Source organism: Grus americana, chromosome 5, assembly GCF_028858705.1.
Source record: "Grus americana isolate bGruAme1 chromosome 5, bGruAme1.mat, whole genome shotgun sequence".
Taxonomy (NCBI): domain Eukaryota; kingdom Metazoa; phylum Chordata; class Aves; order Gruiformes; family Gruidae; genus Grus; species Grus americana.
The window spans coordinates 32,103,936-32,122,813 of NC_072856.1; the positions used below are offsets into that span (position 1 = coordinate 32,103,936).

At 36.2% G+C, this 18,878-nt stretch overlaps 1 protein-coding gene across 11 annotated transcripts in view; it reads right to left on the bottom strand.

The window, feature by feature from the left end:
- Positions 1 to 18,878, bottom strand: part of PCNX1 (pecanex 1) — a 93,790-nt gene that overhangs the window by 20,676 nt on the left and 54,236 nt on the right. For all 11 annotated transcript variants that reach the window (XM_054828946.1, XM_054828944.1, XM_054828948.1 and 8 more), the window contains 13 exons: positions 15,350 to 15,460; positions 14,776 to 14,867; positions 13,396 to 13,505; positions 11,557 to 11,662; positions 9,738 to 9,830; positions 8,037 to 8,187; positions 5,958 to 6,099; positions 4,246 to 4,423; positions 3,737 to 3,845; positions 2,994 to 3,123; positions 1,931 to 1,989; positions 912 to 1,127; positions 231 to 484 (listed from right to left, as the gene is read on the bottom strand). In XM_054828946.1, the coding sequence (XP_054684921.1) occupies positions 231 to 484; positions 912 to 1,127; positions 1,931 to 1,989; positions 2,994 to 3,123; positions 3,737 to 3,845; positions 4,246 to 4,423; positions 5,958 to 6,099; positions 8,037 to 8,187; positions 9,738 to 9,830; positions 11,557 to 11,662; positions 13,396 to 13,505; positions 14,776 to 14,867; positions 15,350 to 15,460 (1,751 nt within the window). The remainder of the gene's footprint in view (positions 1 to 230; positions 485 to 911; positions 1,128 to 1,930; positions 1,990 to 2,993; positions 3,124 to 3,736; positions 3,846 to 4,245; positions 4,424 to 5,957; positions 6,100 to 8,036; positions 8,188 to 9,737; positions 9,831 to 11,556; positions 11,663 to 13,395; positions 13,506 to 14,775; positions 14,868 to 15,349; positions 15,461 to 18,878) is intronic.

The window sequence follows — 18,878 nt, forward strand, 5'->3', positions numbered from 1 at the left end:
CTCTCTGTTCCAGACTACAGAGTCATTGTCCTGCTCATGCACTAGAGTATCAAGTAATCATCAGTACAGCAAACTCTGTCCTCCTTTGACGAAAGTGTCCATACATCGATAATTTGTATCACATTCTATGATCCTCATATGAAAGACATTAGACACTGAAGACATTAAGCAGTTCCCTGATGTAATCCAGCTCACCTCCCCCTCGGGGGTTGTACTGATCTGAATCATACCTTCACATAGTAAGTAGTGAGAATTTTCCGGAGATCAAAGACTTGAAGCATGGAAGCCGCACTGTTGTCAGTGATGCTATAACCCTCCAGAACATACTTTGTCACAAGCACTTCCCAAGCCAGCCAACGCTGCCCAAAGGCAGCATTAAAGGAAAGCATGTGAGGAAGGTGGCCTGGTTCACAACAACAAAACCCTTCATCTTCCTCTACACCTTCAGTGATGGCCTCTACTTCTCGTTGCTGGCAGTAAGTTCCTTAAGAGAAAAAAGAGAAAAGAAGAAAGAGTTGAACACTTTTATATGATTGTTTTAATACTGACTTGTGTTTAAAAGTGTTTAGAATCCAACCAATCTCCAACTACATTTCTGTAACACCAAGTGAACAGTGCCAATGAACACAAAAGGTTTGGATAGCTTAATTTATCATTCTGGGATCACATTTTAGTTAGGTGTCTCTAAGAATCAATTATGGCAGCCATGTTGCACTACAACGGAAAGAGATTTAGCATCAACTCTGCTAGAGCAAGTTAGTTTTCCTCACAGGTGACAGGGGCATAAAGAGGCCCTGCAGCCCACTTTCAAAGCCATTAATTTACAGGATGGAACTGAAAAAGAATTAAAAGTTTCCAAAGCAGAAATCCACTTTTTAGTATAGACAGTTACAGAAGTGTTATACGCTCACCTCTGAATTCAAGCCCCCTCAGCTGGAAGGTGACCAAGCCATTTCCTATCTCTATAAGGTGTACTAGTGCATTGAGGTAGTCAGAGGCTAGGATGAAGCAGTCCCCGGTACTGTAGTTTCCCCATCGACCCAACAACAAGTCTCCGCATAGGCTGTGCTGAAGGGAACGGGTTAAATGTTCGTAGAAGATTGAATTCAGGTTGTTATCATCTGAACCTGCAGGAAGATTGGATTTGGGTTATTACCTGAATCTGCAGAAAAACATCAAGCATGAATGTCAATTAATCAGTTCACATTGAATCCTACAGTTTTCTTAACAGCAACCTTGTTTCGAGGTCGTTCTCCACAGCCCACTTCCCCTTTTTTTAAAGGGACAACTACTCCAAATGAATGCTAAGTGACATTTAGTATTTTTGACCAAATTTTCTCCCTTCTTAGTCACTCCTCTATTTTCCAAATTATCCCTTCAGTTCCACTCATGCATCTACCATCAATCTATTCCAGATAATAAAGTGCAAAAGCAAATGAGCACAGAAGTATCCCAGTAATGACTGCTGTATTGGTCTCATCACAATAACATTGAGACACCCTCAAATAATGTTTGGCGCTTTTTAATTACATAAGAATAAAAGTCAGAACAGCTTAATGCATACTATGATTATAAAAAAGTAGTAAAGCAAATACACATAAAGGTAAGAGGGAAAAACAAGAAAAACTTTTAAGAGAGCCTAAAGAATAGAGCAAGAGAGATGACAGAGGACAAAATAACAGTAGACAGAACAACGGAAAGGTTGGGCAGGGCTGGAAAAGATCTGAGAGCAAACTTAGAGGATTCGTACAGGATTCATGATCAGAGTAATTTATTTGAAAAATATACCCCTATTAAAAAAAAAAAACCCACAAATGACTGCCACCCCAAAAAAATTCCAAAGCCACCAGCAAAAAACACCCCCAAAACAAAATACCCCATAAACCAAAAACCACCACACCAGAAAAAAATCAGACTAGGAAAAAGCTACCTGGATTTCGATCAAGCTGTGAAGCCAGTCTTGTATTTGAATGATCCACACGCTTTGTGCTGAAAAAAGATAAAATAAAGCATGCTCACACAAAATTTATTACTGTAAGAAAATCTAAGGGAAGAAATTAACAGAATAAAAATTGTTTAAAAAGTATTCCTACTGAAATAGTTTTAAAAAGTTATTTTAAAATAAGTTTATAGGCAAATTTGTTGCTCTTCTCATATGTTAAAGTGTTTTCTGCCTATAATAGTATTATGATCCAATACCTAATAAAGTTTGTCCACAGGTAGCCATAGATTAATCTTTAGCTTTAGATCTCAGTATATATATTCTTAGATATTATAAAGCTTTAGATGTGACAAATACACTTAAAAACAATTAAATCAGCACACCTAACATTTGATTGGACTTTACTGAAAGGGCAGTTTTCATGAGGTTATTATTCTATTTGGCTGAAGTAACAACCTTAAAAACTTTTTAACATAAGATTTGAAATATTGTATTTAAACTGTTCTAGTGTTAGAAGGAAAAAACCAACGAAGAAGCAGTGAAATGAAAAATTAGTTCTCCATAAATACCAGAACTACCCGCTCATCTTGCGTATGCTGTTTATCTAACATTTCACTGGTCTGATAGTCCATGAACAACAGTGGACTTTGGAGAAATAAAACACATGGAGGTATAGTCTGACATAAAGAATCTTTTGCCACTGATCCCACATTATTTGTCAAATACAGTTATGAACTGCCCCCCAAAACCTTTTTGTACATAAATTCACTGTCTGGTTAAATTTGCTCTTCACAACACTGTAATTTTTATGTTTAAAAAATCTCCAGTAGAAATTACATAGCAATCTAAAGCAAATGTTACGAGTATTAAAAACAGCTGCTACAGTATTACAGAAACAAGTTCATTGAAAACTTTCAGTGCTATAAACTAATTTTCTCTGGGAAAAAATAGCAGCACTTGGAGGAAAAAATCCAGCAACACCAAAACATTTAGCCATAGTTACATCATTAAAACAAAAGGACACAAACTTTAAAGGTCTTATTTCACTTACTTGTAGTCTCTTTCCCAGAACTTGACAGGCCTGGCATATGAAGTGATGAATATTGCACTTCCCAGAAAAGGATTCAGTGGAGTAGAGAAGAAAGCTGACACAGCTGCTTGGACAAACAACATTGCAGAATCTGTAGGATAACAGAATTAAGGAAAGCGAAGCAACTACTTTTTTTTCAAGCTTCAGCAATAGTACTCAAAATAGACACCACCACCAATTAAGAAAAAAAAACTCTGAACAAGATCTCTAAAAATTTTTACGCAGCCAACTACCTTTACAGTATCTCCAACAGGAAGGGGATTGTTTTTAAAAACAGAAATGGATAAAAATTCAGCACTAGACATGGTGGTCACACTCTTTCTCAAAATTCCAGAGAATACTAACTCCACACTACTCAAACCAGTCTACAGAAGCTTAAAATGCAAAACTCAAGAACTAAAACCATAGTTAGTGACTCTTGAAGAAGGGAATGACTGTCAGAAGAAAAGCTGTGTCATTTTCAGAATGAAGTAACTCCCACTCCATGTTTCTTTCATGTCAGAATTCTACTCCTAGTCTATCTGCTACTGTATAATTCACAGCATTGCGGCAAGGCAGAAAGTGTGCATGGTTTTTCATTAATACTCACTAGACAAGCCTGCTCGTTCAGTAGATTTAGCCCATAATACAGAATCCATTATAATGAGCATTCAGAAGTTATAAATACATGACTTCAGGGAAAAGTCTGCATTTTCAAAGGATACGTGGCACAGCAAAGGGCTGGGCAAAAGCGTGGAAGGCAGATCCCCATGTGATCTGCCAGGGAGCAATGTAGGTATATACAAATCTCAATTTATAAAAGAGTTCCCAAAGCTACAGAAAAGAAAAAGAAAAAAAAGAGAAGAAAAATTTAGTAATGTGTCCGAGAATCAACATGCTTTGCAGTACACAAATATCCTGAGGAATTTCCTGGTCACGCTAGAGTTCTTACTGGTCTACCAGAAGCCTTGAGACTTACAAAACGGATGTAATAATGAAGCAAGCAACATAATATGCACTTCATTCTTCTACAGAAACTCATGACATGTTTAGAAAGTTACATATGCTTTCTCAAGCAAACATAAGTGCTTTGGGAAGAAGTCTAACCCATATGCTATAAGACAGCTAACAGTACCAACAGGATTGATGATCTGGAAGATTATCTATGAGTCAGGACTATCTGTTTTCTCTTTTGGATGATCTGAAATACCTAGAAATAGAGAGCTGAAGTTACCTTGCTGAAGAGTATGGACATGAAGAAGAGATCTAGCAGCATGGTCTCAGTAAAACTTTTGTAATCAAAAGTAAAGAAGAGCACTGTGAAAATTACAGTGACATACTGGCACGTTGGGCTACTGAATGATGAACGCAGTAACTTCAAGCCAGCTATCGTGATCATTAAAGCACCCAACCTGTGTAAGAAATTCACACAAAAACCAGTTACTTATCTGCTGTCCAAAAGGGGTTTAAAGACCACCTAAATTGTTGCTGTCGTGCAATGCCAACCTCTTCAAACTCAAGGTTTAGATTTGGGTTTGCTTTTGGAGGTATTTTGTGGGGGGAGTGGTTTGATTTATTGGAGTTTTTTTTAAAGACAACTTCAGTTGTTTTTTTGGTTTTTTTGAAGGTTACTATCCATGTCTTTCTATCAGTATTCTCAAGCCAATCAATATTCAAGGATTAGCATTATTTGTAAGAGTCTCACTAAATAAAAATAAATAAAAAAAAAAATCAGTGGTGAAATATCCTTGTACTCTGAACTGAAACCTGGTCTTTAATTTAGGTTATGAATATTGAGATGCAAAAATGCTAGTGCTCTACTAGCAAGATGATGTTAATGAACACTGGATTATCATTATATCCTGCATGACTATACTGCTCTATATATAGCTTATATTGGGGGAACTGCAACTTAATGATAAACTTAGTGATATTCTTTTTCAGAGATAGTAAATCACAGATTATAGGGTTATAAAAATAACATTCAAGTAACGTAATGGCAATGTGTCTCCCAAAAAACTTGTAGTGACAAGAGTAATCAACCCAAAGTAAGAACTTACTGGATCCAGGGATTAAAAAACACCAAACAAATAAAAACCCCACAAATAAAAACCCCCAAACAAACTACAAAACACAAACCCCATCAAACACCACAACAAAAAACAAACCCAGATCCAAAAAAATCAACATTCCCCCCCACCCTCCCAATACATGTTCCTTCTCCTCCTCCCCTCCCCCCCCCCAAGATTTATCTTCTCTACAACACTTCTGTTCTAAATCAATAGAACTTCAAATCCAAAAAAGCCACTTGGTCACTGTTCTTGGAGACAAAAAAATGCAAGGCCTATTATTGAACTTTCATTTGCTGAGACACTCAAATATAATCCCTTGAGCAGTGTAACTAAGGCTCAGTTTAAGAGGTAGTGTGCAGTTCCATCTGGATACAGATGATACTTAAGGGCTGGAAGGCCTGGGGAATTCCTTGATGAGATCAGAAAGCTGTAGAGGGGCTGCAAGCTGGCTTTCCAACTCAGGGAACACTACACAAGTTTACACCTGACAAAATACCAGAACGTATTGTCACTATCTTGAAGTCCGGATAATCATATTATAGACTCTGAAGATCAACAAGGAAATTCTGATATCACACTACTAGATAAGTCTGCAGCCTGCAATCTTTAAAAGATATGCCATGAACTGAATGATTTAGCTTTGTGTGGGTTCCTGGTTTAACAGTGTAATACTCCATTCAGTTTAATTCAGCAAGGTGACTTGGTTCTGTAAGAGCTTTCAAATAAAGAAAAACTTTATTCCTTGCCTTAGTTTTAAGGCAATAGTATTGCCTTAGTATTTAAGGCAACTGTCTTCCCATTAAGTCCAGAACTCACTATTTAATTCCCACCACAGTAGACATACTCAGATTACTTGATAGCCTTTTCTACTTACTCAGTATCCAGTTTCTTTGGACTAGCAATATTCTTAGCGCTGCTACTAAGCTCATTGAGGACTATCAGTGGATAGATAACATTCTTCTCTACGAAAAGGAGCCAAATGTGAAGTTTCTCAAACCACATAACATGTGCAGCATCTATCAAGATATATTAAACAGAAGTCAGATAGTACTGTCAAATCAAACTCAGCTAACAGAATAAAGATTCTTAATGCAAGTAATTCGTGGAGCCAAACACTAGCTGTAGTCTCATATTAGACTTTCATAGTTTTATCTAACCAAGATAAAGAGAAGCTCCTTCTAAGCTACTGTCAAGTAGCCCCAGTAGAGTTTGTGCATTGTTACACATCTATACAAAATGTATTCCAATCTAACAGCTTGCAAGCAACTTGCTTATTGCACATGGCAGGAAACAAACTGGGTTGCCACCTCCTCAATAATTTCAGCATCAATACTGATGAAGCTGTTTGACATTACGTGTTTTATCTCATGCAAAATGATGTTTTCCAACATAATCAAACCGCAGGATTTCTGGTTTATGACCCTACAATGTAGAAGAGCATACGTAACCTGCCACACAAATGTTTGAGACTTAAAAACTTCTTTTAAACTTGTACAATAATTGCAAAATATACAACAGGATTATTTCAAATTAATGCAAATGAAGATAATGAGAAAATTTATTTTACAAGGCAGTGCAAATATAGGCTGGAAGAGCCTACGTCAAAAGTTTAATATTAACATTGCTGCATACATAAAGGGTTAAAGGTATACTTGAAAAATGCTAGAAAAAGGCTGGCCCCTCTTCACTGCTGTGAATAATCGCACATGCCTAGATGAGCCCCAGCAAAAACTGAAGTTCCTTTTCTACAACAGAAGCCACAAGGACAACTAGTCAGCAACACAGCACAACTTTGCTTTAAGTCATAGGGACCAAACTGGAAGATGCTACAAACTTGTATTTAACATTACTGGATATTTCATCTTTCCCAAAAACACTATTACATATGGAAATACTGGGGTCAGGTATCAGCAAAAAGGCACAAACTGTAGTTTTAGTTTCATAGATTAAAAGTCTAAGGCATAAAATTGCACTTTTCACTTCTTCCTCCTAATGGAGTTTGGCATCATATTACTATTCATATTTATCCATCTTTATACCCAATTACTGAAAAAAGCCCACAATTTAGACAGCAGTGAAAAGATCACACTGCGTAGCTACTGCAAAGGTAGGGAGTTTGCGAATCAATACTGATAATTCTCTGCTCCTGAAAGCAGCAGAATGTTCGCTTTCTTTTCATTATGGTCTTACTTTGGAAACTAACTGAAGAGAAAAAACCAAAATAGCTTCAGTTGTTTCTAAAAAATTTCTATCAAAAATGGCTGAAGTCTGCTGTTAACAATAAAACTGTTCCAATAGTGGAGACCCCACAATCTACGACTACATTTATCCATACTGGAAATCTGATCAGCAGGCTAACTAACTTCATATTTTCTGCAGTCTCCAGGGAAAGATTTCACAGAAACATAGACTTTAACACAAGGTGCAAGTGGTGTGTGTCTATGCAGATCAACTAGCAAGACTGGTCCCTTAGCATGTTTTTCGATTAGTAGGGCCACTTGCACTACTTTCTGTTGTTAAACAGGTCAACAATACCATTAAGAATTAAATCCATGCCAAGACGTAATCTCCAACATTCACCTAATCCTCTAAAACATTTGAAAATTTACTATCTTAAAGAAATACCTAGTGAAACACACTCTACCTTTATAAAAAAATTAAGGCAATCATTAGCACAAACTTCGCAACTTAAGATTTTGAAGACTGAGCTTCAAAGGAACTGCTCTGAGATAATGTTAGCACATGTAATATATCATCATCATCAGTTAAGAAATATATAAAATGTCAGTTCCTCATGCTTTGATTCCATGAGAAACTAAGACATTTCTAGTTTAGATGTCATTAAATACTCCAGTGGTGAGAAAAATAAAGAAAAGAGACTAAGTGTATCAATAGGTAACACAAGTTAGTCAGCAACTACAGCAAGTTTGAAAGTGTCATGAATGATACTTACTTCGGACTTCAAACTGATAGTATTCCTTGGTTTTCAGCAGCGGGTGAGAAAAGCAATGCCAAGGAAGTTGCTTTCGGAGTTGAGGCAGAACATAATGGGTCACAAAGCCTACCGTACCCACCAATGCATAGAGAACATAACTTAAAATAGGCTAAAAAGAAGAATTGAAGAAATTAAGGTTTGTGTTTTATGAATAAAATAATACAATAATAATGTAACACCTTTTCCGTCATCTAGGCAGGTGCTCCTGTAATAGTAAGTTGGGAATGTATTTCTTCATGAGAAGCTGTACTACCAGCTTTAAGATCAAACAAGAAATGCCTGTGAGTCTATTTCTAACAAGTTTTCACTAAGTTCAGAAGTATTTTAAAGTAAAAATAGTACACCAATTTTCCTTCATAGTACATTGCTTCTGACCCATCTGCATTTCATTTTATAAATGATAAAGCTATTATCCTCTAAAGGCTGAACCCAATTTACATTTTCATCTGCTGGATAAAATAAGGTATAAGCATAAGGAATAACAAATCATTAATCTTACATTCTCTTGAGAAGAAGGTGAATAAGAAGCCTCCTATCAAGACCAAACTCTAGACAAAATACTACTATATTAAGATGGTATGAAGACTGGATTTCACAGTAAGACTTTACAGAAAGTTTTCTCTAAATTTTTAGATATGTCACAGCAAAATTAGGATTGCATTACCTTGTTATAAAGTAGTGATTCAGAAATTCTGTTAAGCCTAAGCCTACTGAACGATGCAACTGGTGAAGAGCATACAGCCAAGTTTCTCAAATGTGAGAGAAAGCAACAGTCAAGAGGAGTGCTCAAGTCCAGCCATACAATAGAAGAGATATTTCCCTTAAGCAGATGTACTACTTTTATGTAAGTAGGACACTTCACCTGAAAATCTGAAGCTACCTAAAAACATAGGCTTTTTAAAATTAATTTCTTTCTTTAACAGTAGGTAGCAACAGAAGGGTAAAATCTTTCTAAAATATGTGCAAGAAACTTTCATTTGCCTGATATAAGGCTGTTGATAAGCTAACCAATGGTTCCATTACAGGAATGCCAAAATAAGAAATTCAGTAACTGCAACTCTTAAGGCAAATGCCTTTACTCAAACAAATTCAAGCACAGGATCTGGTCTTATGTCATCATCATCAAGTAGGAGTCATATATACACATTAAAGTATCCAAAGCAATAATATTAGCTAGACTGACAAGTAAAAAACTTGAAACTCAAAGGCTCTTTGAAGTCCTGTAAATAACCATTCCAGTAAAGGGGTACTCCCCTATACTATAGTCTACAGCCACACTAGCATGCAATTGTCGAATCAAGGTTCAGCCCCTCCATCCTTAAGAATCAAACCTTTTAAACTTTTTTTTTCATGTTTCCTTACTCCAAAATGATGCTGACACTATGTAACTGAGACAGATGAAGTGAAAGAAGGCATTTTGTGTCAGAGACTAAAATAAAAATCCAGAATGTAAGAAGAAACTAGGAAAGAGAAAGGGAAGAAGAGGTCTTGAGCACATAAAACTGGAACATGAAGATCTTCAGTCACGTACTTGTCACACTATATATTTGAAGACTATCAAAAACTAGTCAGGAAAATAAGCACTACCAGAATAAGCATTATATCACATTACAGTATTTGTATATAAAGACAAATGGCAGACATGATGGAACACCTTACCTGTAAAACTGTAAATACTGTACTGACGTGAATTGCAAAATAGAGTACACCAATGACTATACACACAATCAGGTCAGACTGCAATCGTTCACTCTGGGGAGTCAAAACAAAATAATTTTAGAAAATACTAGCTTTGGTTCTCCTCATCAGCAGTAACACTGAAACTGATTAAAGATTTTCAAATTATGCCAGTGTTAATTACTTCCATTGAAGTTATCAGAAATTTCACAAGATAAATCTTATGGCTAAAAGCATTAGTTCAAAAAAGTTATGTGGACAGATGCATACCCAAAGTGGGGCAGGAGAAATTAATATACCCAATATATTCTCTCTCTGATTCTGGACTGTGAGGGGGTAAAGGACTCCCCTAGAGCACTGATGAAAAAGCTGGAAGGGCTAACCAAATTTCCCATTTATGATCTAAGAATTGCTTAGACCCTGGGGCAATTAAGCTTTGGAAGACAGCTGCTTAGGCAGGGCTAACAAACAGGTAGAACAACCAGGCTCTTTAACTCTTTTTCCCCTTCCTTTGCAGAAGGGTAAAGGATAGCTTTGGAATGACCCCGAAGAATGAGTTTGAACTTTCTATTACCCCTAAAAAAGGCGAGCTGTTGATAAAAGGCCAAAAAATAACAAAACTAGGAATGCCGGACTCGGTCACAAGGGGGCAATACATACTTAGGGACACTACAACTCAGCATCTCCCAAGTTTAGACCCGTTCCCACTCTGTAAATACAGTATTAATATTTTCAGCCCAGAAAATCATTAAAGGATTAACTACTCCTAAATCGACCAATTAATTACACACAGCAATTATTGCTGCAAGGTCTTAACTTCTTGGGATACAACTCTTTTTTTAAAAAAATCAGTAAGTCCTGATTTTAAAAAACACTGAAAGAAAGAATGTATCATAATCCTCAGCTTCCCTGCCCCCTTGTCGACTAGCACCACGGTTTGAGAGCTAAAGAGGAGCTTGCAGCTCCTATGGTCATCCTCTCCTGTTAAGTGTTAAAAGAACTGCAGTTTCTCTGCTCTAAGTATTTCCTTGAGTTTCCACACACTGCACCTTGTCACACTTGTGCCTGCTATACTAGGAGAAACCCATCTATACCGTTATTCCCCTACAGCCAAGCCCTACACAAGGTTAAATGAACGTTCGGCCTTCTTTTGTACAAGTTAAACGTACTAAGCTTCTTAAGTCTTTTACCTTCTAAATATTTTTCAAAGTAGTAATATTTAAACATTCTTTTTCACACAGTGGAGCAGAATGAATTTTTACTAAAAAATCAGAGTATGTGCTAAAGTAAATGGAACAGGTTACATCTGCTTTTTAAAAACAAAACCAAAACACACCCCACCCCCCCACACAAACCACTTTCCACCAATTTTATTTTCTGCTTCTGGAACAGTGCACACAAAGCTCTTGTTCACAATTACTAGAAATACTGAGTTAGTATAGTTTTACCAGCGCTAACTCCTGCTTTTGTGCAGGCGTTAGTGGGAAGGTATCATTTATTATTATCAATATAAGCTACAAGAAAATCCTTAACAATACTTCACTGAATACACAGTAGGGAATTCAGATTCTCTCACATGCTTCCTTTTAAATAACTTAATTACAATATAAGCATTATACTCGTAGTGTAGTACATTGGTTCATCTGCAGATTTAAAGGAAATGCTCTAATATCCATTCTAATTAACACCATAGTAAATTAATGAGTATTGTGAGCTAAGAGCCAGACTGATGCTATATACAAACCAACATAAAGTAACTGCTTAGATTGAATTAAAAAAAATAATTTAAAAGCCTACTTACCACAGAATTTCTAAGCTTTTCAGGTAAAGGATCTTTTACTTCAGACAGAGGATCCTCAGGGTTTTTGTCTTCAGAATTAGGAAAAAATTTTGATTGCACTAAAGAGCTTAAAGAAAGACAAAAAAAATAAAAAAGAACCCACTGAAAAGCATGTATTGTTCTAGGTGGTTTTAGAACAATAACAAAGTCAAAAGTTCTATTACAAGTAGATTACAAGAAAAAATAATCCTGGCATATTAGTGCTTTCACATGGCTGAGCAAGTTTACAAAGATGAGATCTCAACTTTATAAAGTTTATTAGTTCTCTGGTTGCACACAATGACCACCATTAAAGATGAGTAGCCAGATGTTGTTCAAACAGCAGTTTCTCCAGTACCAACAGGAGTAACTGAACAAATACTGAATTTTACATGGAATTCTTAGTACTCATGAAACAAAACTTTACTTCATAAATAACTGAGCAGAAATGTAACTTGGTGCAAAGTTCAGAAGTGGTCTATTTGTCAATACTGATTAGAAAACCAAGAATTCCTTTGTTTAATTCAAAATTCAACAGTAACAAAAACCCCCTACGCTACCCTGATTAATTAATGAATTAGCCATGCTGACCAAACTACTAAATTCTTAGCAAACTTTGCCGATAACTAAAACCCAAAAAACTTACACCTAAGGTTTCAGAAGGCCATATGCAGCACTGCTAGCCATACCTAAGTGTCTCGCAACCCCTCAATATGACTTTTCTTACAATACCTCATGCTGTACAGAAATATATATTACTTCGTTTTATGGACAGGAAGCTCACAACAGAATGAGTCCTGGATCTTCAAAGGCAATTACATATCGCAGTGCTTAAGTGTGCCAAATCTGGCTAAAGAGATGAACCTGCAGGTCAAACATAAGCATCCAGGCTATAGCACTTGGAAAGACCAAAAGAACAGGTACCCAGGGACAAGGACCTCATACCAACTGAGTAAAGTCACCTGAACTAAGAGTAACAGGACAAGGTTTAGTTGTCAATCCATAGATAAGAATTTTCCTTCTGTGTGAACACTCACAAATCATTAATCTCCCTGTCCACAGAAGAGGCCCCTCACTATCTACCCCAGACTACTGTTTATCAAATTCATCCAACATTATGGCTAAATTTAAATCCAAGTTCAAGCTCTGCCTAACCCAGGTGTGTGACTGAGCCTCTATTGGCTGTTCTGTGGGAGGGGTTTCTCCTACTGGAACTATTTTGTTTTACACACATAATTATTAACTGAATCAGAAATATTCTCATCATCAGATCAATACTCCAACTCAGAATAGCAACACAAATATATGTTTGCCCATGCTAGACAGGAACACTCATCACCAAAAGAAATCCTTATTGTTTTGCATCTGACATGAAATTATCTGAACAATTTGAGCATACATTCAAGATTAAAAACACAGTAACAAAATTAAGTGAGAGAAACAGTTTAAAAAAATCGACGTCAGCTTCAGCTTAAACTACTGCGTTGAGCACCTCTTTAAATATAGAACAGGTACAGGCTGTTTAGCACAAATGTGTCAGCAGAAAGACAGCACCTGACTGGCATTTTGAAGAACATTAGCAGGCAGTTAAATCAGATTTTAGCATATAAGTGATTTGCCAGAAGTCACAAAAAAACATTGTCGTTAGAGGAGGAACTAGGTGCAAAATCTGAGAATTTCTCTCTATTTAACCAATATCATACTATTTTTTATAATGCTGGTGACTACCAGTTCAAACAGTACTAATATCTAATATTATTTATAATGTTCCTTTGTGCCTTGCTTCTTCCTTGGGGAAGGGACACAAACTGAGTTACTTACAAAAGTACAGAGGGGTCACTACTTTGTCTGCTGAGATGATACGATATTGCCACTAACAAACCACAAAATATGGAGAAGAGAACTGGAATATGCTGCCCATCCCAAGAATCCTGGGATCAGAAAGGAAATGTTAATAAAGAGGAGACAAAGCATATAACACTTATCTGACATACAAGAATTATGTATATCATATTAAGAGAATGGAAAAATTAACTAAAATTTCAGAAAAATGAAACAGGAATTTTAGTACAAAAAATATTGTTCAATATTTATCTGTGTCTAACTACAGATCAGAAACTCTAAGATAGCGTACATCCCTTAGGCCTACACTATCTTGATCATTAAACAGTCATCAGTTATCATAACCCTCATGAAGAGAGTTTCCTGCAATCCTTGAGACCACAGGTTCTTAGAGTTGCATTTAGTTACTTCTTCATTTTGAAAGTTACATATGTTTTAATCAGATTTTTTTTTTCCTAATGTGAATACAGATTAAACCAGTGGTTTTATTTTTATTTTCATCATCTGTACCGGATCTGCAAAGATGAAACAGTGATTCTTTGCTAAAGCTTGTTTATCTTGAACAGATTTGTTTACAAAAGGCTAATGAGACAAATGTACAAATTCACAGAAAGCTAATGATGTTTTGCGGGCAACAGCATCATGGGAATATTTCCTCTAGCAACTTTTTACTCTGTGACAGAGTGGAAAAAAGCCAGTCAACTCTGAGTTGGAAGGCACACATGCTACAATTAATTATGAACCAAGAGCATTTGATTATTGACACACCTGAAACCAACACCACACCGTTTTCAAACAGAACAACATTTCAAACAAGGAAAAGCTGTTGGTGTGGGGTTATTGTTCTCCCCCTTTGCCAGCTACCTCTACCTTTTTAACAGGCACATCTTCACTTTGACACTCCAAACTATTTACTTTTCAAGTAAAAATTAATTTGAAAAGACTATTTCTGGTTTGCAGCATTGGAAAAAAATATTCACACGAGCCATTTTTAAAGGTTAACAAGCCAATACATGAAGACTGTGCCAGAAACAAGCCACTTACGTGATTCCCCCTGCCCCCACCCCTCTCCAAGAACCAATGCAGAATTGACCTGAAGGTAAGTGTCATGTGTTTTTGGCCAAAAAAATAGTTTGTTAGTACAGGTACATATCACACATCTTTTAAAAGGGAAAAAAAAGAAAATCTGCTTTGTTCCTGCACTGCATGTCCTTTATTGACATCACAGCTGAGCAAAACCCTACCAAATCTGACTAATGTTTCTAATTCACTTTCTGCATATTTAAGTATCTAAGATGCAAGGAAGCAGAGAACAAACCCCAAAACACTGATGTATGCTGTGTCTAAAATTTTGCTCACCTTCAGGGCACCATAGCACAGTCCATACAACAATGCTACTGCCACAATACTACAGATAAAACTGTAAAGTGCTGCAAGCAGGCTTGTGGTAGCTGAGTGTCATAGAAAAAGAAAGAAAAGTTAAACAGTGTTATGTAATTAGAATACAAAATACTTCAGTTCATTTAAGATAGATATCAGCCTCCTAGATGCAACATCCCTCTGATAAAAAAAAAATCCAACCCCCCAGCACCTACCTGTATTTTCCACTACAAATTATTTTTTTTTAAAAGAGCAATTTAGTGGCTTTATTTACCTCCTCATTTATTCAACAGCACTACCATGGGAATGATTAACAGCTGCAACAAACTAGTCAAGGAAGAAAGTATACTTTCTGACAGACTTACTAGGACAGTAATTCTATTTCTCAGTACTCAATCAGAAGACCTTTAGCCTTTTTAAAAAATACAATTAGTATTCTATGTTTAGAGAGTAGGAATACAAATCGTGTAATCACTAAATTTTTTTACTAGTCTACTAATCTGATGGCTGCTTCTAATCTAATGCTTTTGCCACTGACATAAACACCACTCACCATTGCCACCAAAGACATGAATATCCAGCTGTTCACAGAGATACATCACAAATGTATTCACCTGAGGCAGGAGACCAATGAAGAATACTATAGGGAAACATAGTGTAAACACTGTGGAGGAAAAAATAGTTGAAAAAGTGGTGAGGATGAAAAACTTAGCACAGTAATGTACTCTTCAGTTTAAGTTCTAGGGTATCACACACACCATTTCACTCAACATCACTGAATTATTTATACTATTATTTCTAAGGAAAACAGCCATTATGTAAATCTCTACTTCAATGACTCAGAACTGACTGAATATAGAGGTTACATCAACCAATAGTCAGAAGATTTCTTGTACTTCTGTTTTAACCACCATAGAAATGGGCACAGGCCAATTCAAGCTTTCCATTTTTATTTAGCAAAAATCAGCCAGGAGTGTTTACAGATTAGAAGATTTGTAAGTTTTCACTCACTGCAAACAAGGCTTACCCAAACTAAACTGCCTGTCTGGAGTTACAGGAGCAAACTAACACCAGCCACACTGACATAAGAGAGGCCAAGCTTTTCACCTCTGGGTTTTCTGCCACTAATAATGCCTGACAATTTTACTCATTTTCCCACATCACTTCTGGAAAGTTCTGATTTTGAATTACTTTTTTTTTTTTAATAAAAACAGGTAACTGTATGAACCATTAAAACCTCTACAAATTACAGGACTTCAGAATGCAAAGATAAATGAATGCCACATAATTTTAACACAAGGAATGGTACATCCCAACCTGTACATATCATTTACTTTACATCTTAAGGAATAAAAGATGCAGAAATAACAATCTGTTGTACAACTGTAAAGTAGTTCAGATATAATTCACAAGCAGCAGCATAAGTTCTAGGTTCTGAGGGACAGACGGATCAAACCATGAAAATAACCCTAGCAGACAGTATCTGACAATTTAGGGAGGATTTTCTATAACCTTATCGACTTGTAGCTTCAGTGACAAAAAGATGAAGCCAATTTTAAGAATCACAAGTCTCAATTTTAAGTTTCTAAATTTATATACATAGAATGGTTGGATACTAAAGGACATCACATTAGAAATATCTACAGTGAGACAGGTACTGTGAATCTGATTATTTTTTTCCTACTCCTTATTAAAGCTAAATAACTAAATGTTTAAAAACATGTAGGTACAGGGCTTGGTACAGTTCTGCATCTTTTTACTGACACAAATTAGGAAATACAAGACTAAGGACCTGCTACTCAGGACCCAAAGAAAATATTTTTCAGAATTCTCAAGTCAAACCTTTATCTCAAATCATTACTCAAGGAAGCCTACAGAAGAGGCAAACAAAGTGTTCTCTCACTGACAGTTTAAAAAGTTGTTTCGTGAAGGCCTGCAAGTTGAACTATCTTGGGTCTGTTGAAAACAAAATTACAAAATACATGTGGGAATACACAATTTATAGAGTAGTCCAGCAAAAAGCCAACATTTTGATGGCTTTTCAAGTCCATAACAGAATTGCTCTCTATTGAGGACCACCTAGGTGAAAACATAAAGTAATTGTTATAAATGTGGAGCAGATTTAGACCAATTGATCAAGTCCAATATGTGGACACAAAGTAAGTAAATAAAAAAATTACACCAGTCCTCAAGTATATGTTATCTAAACACCAAGTTTGCCTTGCCCCTGCATCTGTGGTGTTCTAGTAGCTATGCCTGGGAATGGGAAAAGAGGCAGCTGAGATTTTTACTTTGTGCTAACAAAGCATGTTTGCTAGCAGCCAGCTTGCTTTGCAATACACACAAAGCTTTCTGAAACAGTGCTTCAGCAACACTAAGAGTTGCTCCAAAGGCAAGGGTGTGCATGGGAGGGAAGAGGTTACGTTTTTATTTTAGATTGGGTATGGGGTTTTTTGGTTTTGTTTTTTGGTTTGGTTTTGTTTGTTTGGGGTTTTTTGTTTGTTTTGGTTTTGGGGGGTTATTTTTATTTGTTTGTTAAGAAATAAGAGTTGTTCTGTCAATCTGCTTTTTTATTGGTAGAACTACTAAGAAATATAAACCACATAAGCTGGTGCAAGAGACCCAAGAGGAACAGTAAAACATAAGGATCAAAAAGCATTCAGAACTCTTGAACTAAGAAGTTCTAAAAGCTGATCCCAAAATGGACGTGGCCTGGTAAAGAGGCCAGCACATCTTTTAACTTAAAACTGGAAAAGACTCTTAAGTACTTGTAAAAAGTAAGCCACAATAAAACACACCACCTACATATACGTTTATGTATTACCTTATGGGTATATGGGTATACATTATGGCAATGGCTCAAGGTGATAGGAAAGGGAAGAAAAAACTAAAATTGACAGAGCATAAACAAGGGGAAATTAAGTTAGTTTTATATCTTGAATGAGTCAAAAACTATCTGCTGTCTTAACTTCTTTTTCCATCACCAATACAGAATGAAGTATGCCTGTGCATTAATAGATCCATAGAATCTGTAAAAAAGCACCTTTGGAAATGCCTGGACACTCTGTTTATAAATAAGAGGTTTAAACCTTTTCACTCTGGACATTTAAATTTAAATACAGATTTACTAGCAGAAAGTCAAAGGGGGAAACAGCATGAGGTATGCAATTCAGGATGTTCCTAAAATCAAGTAATAAAAACTAATTTCCAAAATGCCCGAGTCAATAATTCTTACTGATCAATTAAAAGTCAAAAATAAAATTAAAAAAAGAAGAATCAAAACCAAGACCAAGTTTTAATTTTTCTTGGACAGAAGACTGTCCAAGAACTGTAGGCATGCAGTCATAACATTCAACTGCTATAGTCTTTCTTGCACAGATATTTTGGTACAACAGAAGAGCAAGTGTGTTCAGTTTAGATGAATTCTTACAGGTTTTCTTTCCCCTCCAAAGAGATGATCCAGAGAGGATCACTCACGTAACTTTGCTCCATTAAAGAATATGCACAAAGTTCCCATGACAAGACGGTCTTCAAATGTTTACATTCTCTCTCTCACTTCTATGGGCTCTGCTCGAGATTACATAGCTATTACTACTTTTAATAAATGTTGATAAATTTTGTAAGTAAACAGAGGAAAGGCTTGTTGTTTTGAGTTTTGTTGTTGTTGTTGGGGTTTTTTTTGGGGGGGAGAGAAGATGGCGGTAGTGTGAAATGCCAGCAGTATTATGAATGCACTGTGCTACTCAGAATACAATGGAAGTATCTCAAACAGTGCCAAATTATAATTTTGGTATTGCTGATAGGCCTGTGCTGAGACACATTAAATAAGATTAATCTGTCTATAATGTTTTTAAAAAATTGTGTCCTTACTGTTCTATCTGATTGCTAAACACAAATAACCTTATTTAAGAGAACTCCTACTCATTTGCCACAAGCCTCTCTAGAGAGCATGAAAGAATCCAAATCTAAACATATATTTAGCCACTTAGCAGCCAGGTCCAAACACAAGGGAGCATATCCAGGTCCAAGTTAAGAAAGAACAGAAAGTTCAGGGATGAGCACTAAGATACTAGATAATTAAA